The 8773-nt window shown below is 56.1% G+C and overlaps 1 protein-coding gene across 1 annotated transcript; it reads left to right on the forward strand.

Annotated features, from left to right (window-relative positions):
* Positions 1–112: 112 nt before the first annotated feature.
* Tmem106c (transmembrane protein 106C) lies at positions 113–4649 on the forward strand. The gene is given in 7 exon segments (XM_004638652.3): positions 113–761; positions 1622–1685; positions 2114–2273; positions 2359–2499; positions 2928–2977; positions 3400–3453; positions 4242–4649. Coding segments are annotated over 7 exon segments (1014 nt in total). The 5' UTR covers positions 113–577; the 3' UTR covers positions 4603–4649.
* Positions 4650–8773: the final 4124 nt, after the last annotated feature.

Here is an 8773-nt window from a genome sequence, read left to right on the forward strand (position 1 = left end):
CTCCCGCGCCGAGCCGCCCTGCGCCTGCGCGCCGCCCGGAACCGCCGCCGGAACCGAGCGGGTCGGAGCGCAGGTGCCGGGCGGCGGCCGGAGAAGCTGCGGGAGTTCGCGCTCGGTAAGTTCGGAGCGAGCGGCTCTGGCGAGCGGGAGGCCGTGACCTGCGCCGCCCCCGGGGTTGCGGGAGGAGGGGCGTGGGGCGCAGAAGCCTGTTCTTAATTTGTTGTTTGTGTGTCCTGGAGGAGAGCACGGAGTTTGAAAACAGGGGAGAAGAGAGGGTGGGGCTGGGCCGGGTGGGACTGGGGAACCCCGAGTGCCAGGGCGGTGAGGACCTGGGCAGGTTAGCGGAAGGTGGAGCCCACGCCCGGTGCTGGCAGGGGAGGAAGCGGGGAGCGCGGCCGCAGTGAGGCCCGGGCGGGCGGAGCGGGGCAGGTGTTGGCCGGTCCCGACCGGGGTTTGCCCTTGTGTGTTTCCACTTTTCTGGTAGAAGCGATTCCTTCCGTCGTGGTAAGTGTGCACACATTGCGCTCACCCTCGCCACTTCCCACCTAGGACATGACCCGAGTGGGACGTCGCGGCCATGGGGTCGTGGCATTCAGTCTCTGCTCGCCTGCCCTCCTCCACGCGAAAGAAAGATGACGGGGAGGATTACCTGGCTGACCCTGAGCAAGAAGAAGCCATCGCCCGGTTCCCGTATGTGGAGTTTACAGGGAAAGATAGCATCACCTGTCTCACCTGCCAAGGGACAGGCTACATCCCAACAGGTGAGCCTTGGGGTCAGGGAGCAGACCCCTTCCCCGCACAGCTTTCCCGGGCCCCTCGGGGTGCTCGTGTCTGTCTGGTCAACAGCGATTCTCTAGGCAGCAGTGTCTGTAGTCATAGACTGAACTAGAGCCGCTCTGCTGTGCTGGGTGACTTGGGCAGACTGTGCAAGTTTTGTTGGTCTCCTTGTATTTGACACCCTTTCCTTTCTTTGCGTCCACCCTCTTCCTCATTTTCTCTTTCCTCGTCCTGTGGTTTTGGAGTTTTCATTTGCTTTGTGTTGTGGAATCTGTGGAAGGCATATTTCTTTATTGCTTTTGCTTGTAAGGACTGGCACAGCTTTGTAGGGGGCTGTCTTGGATGCTTCATTAGAAGAAAGAGAACAAATTATTAACCTAGCACCTGCAGACTACCTCCTGTGGGAGAAAGGCCTGCTGCACAGGGGCGGAGGCTAGGTGAGCTCTGGGGCTGTCTGTCATCTGGCTTGGGGCTCTGAAAGTCGCAGCAGTTTAGACGCAAAGTTTAGGGCTGCCAAAATCCTTTGGCCCTGTTTACCGCAAACCTTCCCGTTAAAGGTGAGGAAAAGTGCTTTCGAGAGGTGTGATGCCCCCAGAGCCACGCAGGAAAGCCAGAAGACCCAGATTTCTCAGCCTCCCCACACTGCCCTGGCCGCACTCATGGCTGCTTTGTAACTGGCCACACACTATGTGGATACCGCACTGTTTGTCCTTCATGAGACTTGTAACTTGAAACTAGTATTTTTAAAGCTATCCAATCCCAGAGAGATGTCTGCGGTGGCAGGCTGCTTGAGGCACACGGAGGAGCGTGGGCTGCACAGGACGAATGCTTGCTTCTTTCCTAGAGCAAGTCAATGAGCTGGTGGCTCTGATCCCACACAGTGACCAGAGGTTGCGCCCTCAGAGAACGTGAGTTGCCCGCTCTCCACTTGGTAATGCCTCTTCCTGTCCCTCATTTGAATAGGGATGAACGCCAGTGAATGCTATGAAAACTGTGTATGTTCTTCTAAACCCATTTCCTTTGTCAGAATTTGCCCAAGAGGGATCTCTGCTCCCCATCACAAGCTGGGGAGAGAAGATGGAAACCTTATGTGTCCTGAGGGCCTGCTGAGGGTGTCCCAGGAGGGCGGAAATACCTCAGTCCATGCGGCCCCGCTCCAAAGGGAGCTAGCAGCACTCAGCGGGGTGGAGGAAGGCTTCTCCCAGTTCATTCCACTGGCTTGGACTCCTGGTTCTTTGCTAAGCACCCCACTTTGGGGTCTGGCATTGCATTGAATCTCGCCTGGCTGGACCCTGATACCCACCTGCCTGTTTTGCTGTGCCCTGGGTCATTGCAGTAAGCAGTATGTCCTTCTGTCGGTCCTGCTGTGCCTCCTGGCGTCTGGTTTGCTGGTCTTCTTCTTGTTTCCACATTCAGTCTCCGTGGATGATGGCGGCATCAAAGTGGTGAAAGTCACTTTTAATAAGCAGGACTCCCTGGTGACCCTCATCATCATGGTAAGTGCTGGTGCCGGGCCTCCCACACCGTGTAGCTGCAGCTCTTGGACCAGTGCTGAATGCTTGTTTCTCTGTGTTGATGCAGGCCACCCTGAAAATCCGGAACTCCAATTTCTACCATGTGGCAGTGACCAGCCTGTCCAGCGAGGTTCAGTACATGAACACAGTGGTTGGCACACATGTGACCGCGAATGAGTCCCGTATCCCGCCGCGGGGCGAGGAGCTGGTGCGCCACTTTCTCAGTCTCTGTGGTGTAGGGGGCGGTGGGGCCGTGGGGAGGCCACAGCTGCAGGCTTGCTGTGCGTCCTGCTTACACCTGGTGACACTGGTTGATGAGGGCCACCCAATGCCTCCATGCTTATGAACAGTTTTAGAGAAGAAGAAAGTAGCTAGCATTTAAGTATTTGGAGCAAAAGAATATGCAAGAGGAAGAGCCTGCACAAGTCCAAGGGGCAGTGTCATAGTCTGAGGTCCACTGGCCCAAAAGAAGAGCAGTTGGAGGCAGATTTTAGAGGCTCAATGGCTGTACCAAGGACAGTCTTGGGGACATGTTTTGTCCATAATGGAAGAGTGGCCTGGGGCTGTGAGCTGCTGAGAAGAGTCCATTCTGTGTCAGTCAGTCCTTGGCGACAGGCCGCCTTGGTGTCTTTGCAGGTGACCTTTACGGCAAAGGCTGAGATGGGTGGCCCGTATTCCTACGTGTAGTAAGCACTGCGTTCTCTGGCTGCGCTTTCTTCAGTGAAGGGATTTGGAGCAACCCTCAGGGGCCTGGAGCCTGTCCCTGCCAGAAGTCCCCACCTTGGCCTGCGGGCTTCTTAGCCTCGGCCGTCTCTGTGTTCCTGTGAGGATGTCGTTGATGTGTGCCAAGAATGCCTGCATTTCTGAGGGAGAGCACTGAGCAGTAGGAGTGGCACTGAGCTCCAGGGCTTCTGTGATGGGCTTGGCAAAACAGAGAAGGCTGTGGGTGTGGAAAGACACTCGTGGGGGCCTCTGGGTTGCAAGCAGGGGTGTGGGCGGGAGAAGGCACCCAGAGCATTGAGCGGTGGCTCAGACCCCTCCGCAGGGCCTGCCCATGCTTTGCCTTGTCCTACGCCAAGCTGACCGTCCTGTGTTTGGCACTTGACAGCTTCTTCTGCACACTGCCCGGCCTCCTGCTGCACAACATTGTGATCTTCATGCGGTACGTCACGATCTCCCTGTCCCAGTGGCCTTCTTGTTGATGCCGGGACCAGCAGGCCCCAAGAGCTCACACCTTTGTCAGAGGCTCCCAGAGAGGGGCCCCAGGACAGCCTCACGTTCTCATGGTGTGGCAGCCTGTTCCCCTGCAGAGGTCCCAGTGAGCAGTGACTCGCTGCGGACAGCAGAGGATGGAGTTTGCTCCAGGAAACGGGGTCTAACTTAATCGAATGTGTGTGACCCATTTTGAATCCTAATGAGACCAGTGAAGGACAGAAAAGCTCTATCCAGGTGTCAGTACAGCTGTGACCATGCGATAGGCGCCTGTATCACCACGCCTCAGACCTGTAGGCTTATGCTGGGCTGTGGCTGTTCTGTCTGTAGGTGATGGACTCTGCTGCAGACATTTGAAGTATGAGGATTAGAGCAAGATTTCTCAGCCTCGGCACAGGAGGCATTTTGGACCAAAGAGTACTGTTCTAGGGCGCTGTCCAATGCATGTAATATCTTTAACAACATCCCTGGTCTCCGCCAGCTGGGTACTACTCACACCCCCTGGCCTGAATTTGTGTAACAACCCAGAATATCTAGACTAAGCCAGGGTCTCTGCGAAGTAAAGTCTCCCCAATTAGTAATAGCTTAGGCAGGAGGTGACCTCACGACGTAGCATCTTTGGACATGGCAAGGTTCCCTGGCGCGCTGATTATATACTCGGTACTGTCTCCTGAACTTGCAAGAAGTTGGGCTGTCCTGCTTGCCTATTTCCTCTCTTCTTGGCTTTCTTTTCCGTAGAACTTCAGTGAAGATTTCCTACGTCGGCCTCACGACTCAGAGCGCCTTGGAGACGCACCACTACGTGGACTGCGGCACGAATTCCACAGCTGCTTAGCGCCTGCTCCTGGTCCCCGTGGCAGCACCTGTGCCCAGGTGCGGCGTTCACCTCCACCAGGTGGTCAGAGCCGGGGAGGAATTGGCTGTGTTGACCCCGACAGACGCCTTCCTGCCCTCAGGGCAGTCTCCGCAGCGCTGTGTGCGTCCAGAGCTGGCGGAGTCCCTCACTGCCCAGGGCCTGCCTGTGCCCAGCGAGTGGTTGTCACTTACTCATGAGGACTTAAGGAATTTGATTCGGACCTTTTCAGCTGTTGAGACCTGATAAGCTGAAACCGTACCTGGGCTGTGTTGCAGTGGCACTGCTCGTGGGCATGGGAGTGGCAGCAGGAGGAACCCGAGACACCTAGGAAGACGGCAGGCCTGTGACACACATGGGTTTCCCCTGCTCCCAGGTGTCTAGGCACTTTCTAAAAGGATGATGGCGCTGTACGAAGTTACAGTTGGGTTTCCCGAGAGTCACTGGGAGCCTCGATGCACCCTTCATCCCTTGGCTAGAACATCACCTGGGGATTTGATAGAAAAATAAATCCTGGTTTTGATTGATCGGTTCTCCTTTGATTGCCTGGGGGAGCCATGGATTCGTTGCCTGCCGTGGGGGTCAGCACAGACGCAGGATGGGGAAGGAGAAAGGTCCCTGACTGTGGGCTCTGTCCCTGTGGGCACTGTCAGCAAACTCCACCTGCTTCACCCCATACCTGGCTGCCTTGTTGCTCCTCCAGAACAGAGTGCGCAGCACCCCTTGGAGATTGGATATGGCAGGGCAAAGATGTCCGCTTCCTGAATCCCCCACTCTCCCCTGGCTGTTCCGAGTTCCCTCCACCTCCTGTACCTGCTCAGCCTCAGCTGGCTATATGGGTACAACTATCTAGAATTTCCTTTCAGCAGCCTCATGTTAGAAGGGTGATACAGGGCTGGCGAGGTAGCTCAGCAGACTAAAGAGCCGCTTAGGCAAACCCAGGGAACACAGTTCTATCCCTGGCACCACACGCCATGCCAGCCCCAACCCCAAGGTGGGCTGAGCTAACCAGAGTCCAGGCATGGTGGCACACACCTGTAATCCCAGCTCTGGGGAGGTTGAAAACAGGAGGATCACCAGGAGTCTGAGCTGCATAGTGAGACCCTGGAACAACCAAACACATTTGAAAAAGCAGGGGAGGGTGATAGGGTTGACCCAGGTGTCATTACTGCCACCTGTGTGTCTCCAGTGGTGTGGCCAGGCCTGGTGGTGCTCACCTGTAATCCCAGGACTCCTGAGGCTTTGCAGGAAGATTGCTGGGAATTGAAGATCAGACCGGGCTACATAGAGAATTCAAACCCAGCTTGAACTGCGTCATGAGAACACTTGTCTCAAGAAAACAAATTTGTTTTTGCAGAATATTCTTTGGAGGGAGGGCCCTGCTGGAGATGGCTTCTCTGTTGTCAAGGCTCAGCCTGCAGTGTGACCTGTTCTATCTCAAACCGTACTCGATCGCCTGGCCAGAGACTTGCAGCCCAGAAGCCTGCAATTCCTTATGCCTATGCATCCCCTGAAGGTGCTCACTGGGCACCTGGCTCGTGCCGAGGGCTACAGCTCCCGATGCGTTCGTCCAGAGGCTGAGCTAGTTTGACTTCACCAAAGCTGCAGCGCTGGCCTGGCCACGGGCAGCCTGCCGCCTGCCTCCGCCAACTCTTCTGCAGCCCTGGCTGCCCACAGCAGACTCCCAGGATCCCTGGCTTACTGTCCCAGGGACACTAGCCCGAAGACTGGAACAAATTATTAAAAGAGCCTATTTGTTAAAGCCTTGTGTGGATCAGCTGGAGTCCCTGATGTTTTTGTTAGTAGGCAAAATGATCCTTCTTTGCTCTACATAAAGATCTTCACCACCTTATCAGCACTTGCCTACAATTCTGTGTTCCTCACCTCATTTAGAAAGAAGCACTGGGTCACCTGTGTGGTGCACACCTATGATCCCAGCACCCTCGGGGGCTGAGGCAGGAGGGCCGCAAGTTAGATCCCCGCCTAGGCAACTTCTTGAGACTCTTTTTAAATAAAAATTTTGAAGGGCGGGGGAGGTAGCTCAGTGCAGAAGCTCTAGTTTAATGCCCACACCTCAAACAAGAGAAGCACTGGGTCAGAAGTTGTCCCATGATTCACGCGGGACCTGGGGGTGTTGAGCATAGCGCTTAGCATGTGTTCAGCTGGCTGGATCCCGACCGAAAGTCCTCTGGTGCCACTGTCGCAGAGGGCGAGAAGCTCGAGGCAGGAAGAGCAGCCCAACCAAGCCCTCCCTGCCCTGCCGGTGAGCCGGCTTTGTCCTTGCCTTCCTGCTCCCTGAGGCTTTGTCTCACAGGTGCTGTGGCTGGAGAGAACTTCGGCCTTTCTGGGGCCTCAGGGACCCCGACTCAGCAGCGATCCGGCTGGGGTCCACGAGGGAGCAGCAGGGGAGCCCAGGCACCAGCTGACCAGAACAGGCCTTTGGCCTTGACCACGGTCGCAGGCGGAAGCCGGGCTGCCTGCTCCACCGCGGCCCCAGCCCTGTGAGCTCCTCCTGGTCCAGGTCTCCCCTCCTCCCCCAGGAGCAGCTGCTTCTGCTTCCAGGTTTCCCTGGGCCCCCTGGAGTCACCGGGGCCCCCGTGGGTCTCTCCTATAGAGATCTCAGCACATGGCCACATCTACTGCATGGCTCTGTTCCCAGTGGGCAGGGGCAGCAGGGAGCAAGAGGCCTGAGGGTCGGATCTGCTCAGCTCTGCAGTGCCAGAGCTGGCCAGGGCCGGGTCCCTCCGTGTGCGCAGCCGTCCCCAGCTCTGCCCTGGGCCTCTGCTCTTAGCAGACCGAGGCCTTGTTTGTTTTTAATTATGGTTTGGTCCTTCTTTGTTTTTAATTGTTGTGTCATTTTCTTTCTTCCTTTTGCCGTCCTGGCAAAAGGTATACTTTATTGATCTGCATTTAAATGAATTGAGTATTGATGGAATAAATTCAACAAAGTGTGTTTTATTTATATTTATTAAAACAGAAACTTTCAACCCTAACCTCTTGGAAGAGGCTGGGGTGGAAGGAAGGCGCAGACAAGCCCTGGCTTGGGATTGGTCAGCAGCACCCGCCAGGTATATTTTGAAATCTCTAATGGAATGCCGCCCTCGCAACGCCACTGCTTGCGGGCTCCCACGGCCCTCTAGTGGGAAAGGCGACGACTTGCTCGGTCCTGCCACTTGGAAGCATCGGAGGGACACCTGGTGGTAAGGAGAGGGAAGGCTGCTCGCGATCAGCCGGGTACCAGCGCGGTCCGCGGGAGGCTTCAGCGCAGGCGGGAAGGGAGCGCGTGGGGAGGAGCGGCGGCTTGTGCGGGCAGGGCTGGGCTCTTCTCCCACGCTTGACCTGACAGTCCGCCGGCAAGAGGCACACTGCAGTCCGGGCGGCTCCCGCGCTGGGCGCGCTGCTGAGGCAGCCCCCTCCTGACCTCCTCCCTCCTCCTCTCCTTTCCTCGAGAGTGTCCCTGAGTCCAGCAGCCCCAGAGGCGCTCATCCGGCCTCAGCCCAGCCCCAGGGCCGCAGCCTGGCGCCATCCTGCTCTGGAGCGGTCCCGCCTGTGATGAATAAATGCAAAACTAAATGTAAAAAAATTACTCTGCTCAACTTTCTGTTACTCTCCTTCCTTGTAAGACTGCAAGGAGACTTGCTGTACTGCCGATCAATCATCAATAAACTGAGAGTTCCTGGAATAGACCTACAAAATAAGTCAAAGAAAAGTCGAAGTGTATCTAACTACAAAATAACTAAGGTGTTGCTAGCCAGCTGGAAAGCGTTGCCGCGGTGTCCAAGGCCACGAGTAGGCGGGTGTACGGTAAAGAGAACTAAACGCTGCTCCCAGAAAAAGTGTATCGTGCGTAGTGGTCGCGCTGCCCCTAAAGGTACTGTTCTGTGTTAATGACAAATTTGCCAAACAGGATGCAGTTTCTAGCTTTAAAACCTCTAAACTCCTAAGGTTCCTCGCTGTTTGTCCTCTCCTGTGTGAGTATGGTCAAGCGGTCCCGGGCCCTATAATAAAGGCTCATAAATTTTAATATTGGATTCTGGTCTGGTTTCTGTGTTGATAACCCATAACACAGCCATCCTCCAGGGGAGCTTCCCTCCCCAAATCCCAGATCTCCAGTGTGAATATGGACAGTGTCTCTCAAAGGGACAGGCTCAGTCCCCAGAGCGAGGCTATTGAGAGGAGGTGAAAACTCTGCCTGTGGGAGTCACTGGGGCCATGCTGGCCGAGGCTGTGCGTTGTCCTCGCTGGAGACGCTGGAGCCCTGGCTGTCTCTCCTGCTTCCTTGCGCCCTCTAGGTGCTGCTGCCCTATGTGCTGCCTGCCTCAAGGCTGCCCGGCCTCGAACTTAAACTGGGTTTCTGGCCCTCGCTCACCGCTGGGGTCCGCACACTGTCCAGGCTCTGTACTGGGTTTCTGGCCCT

The sequence above is a fragment of the Octodon degus genome, unplaced genomic scaffold (assembly GCF_000260255.1).
Source record: "Octodon degus isolate 3935 unplaced genomic scaffold, OctDeg1.0 scaffold00100, whole genome shotgun sequence".
NCBI lineage: Eukaryota > Metazoa > Chordata > Mammalia > Rodentia > Octodontidae > Octodon > Octodon degus.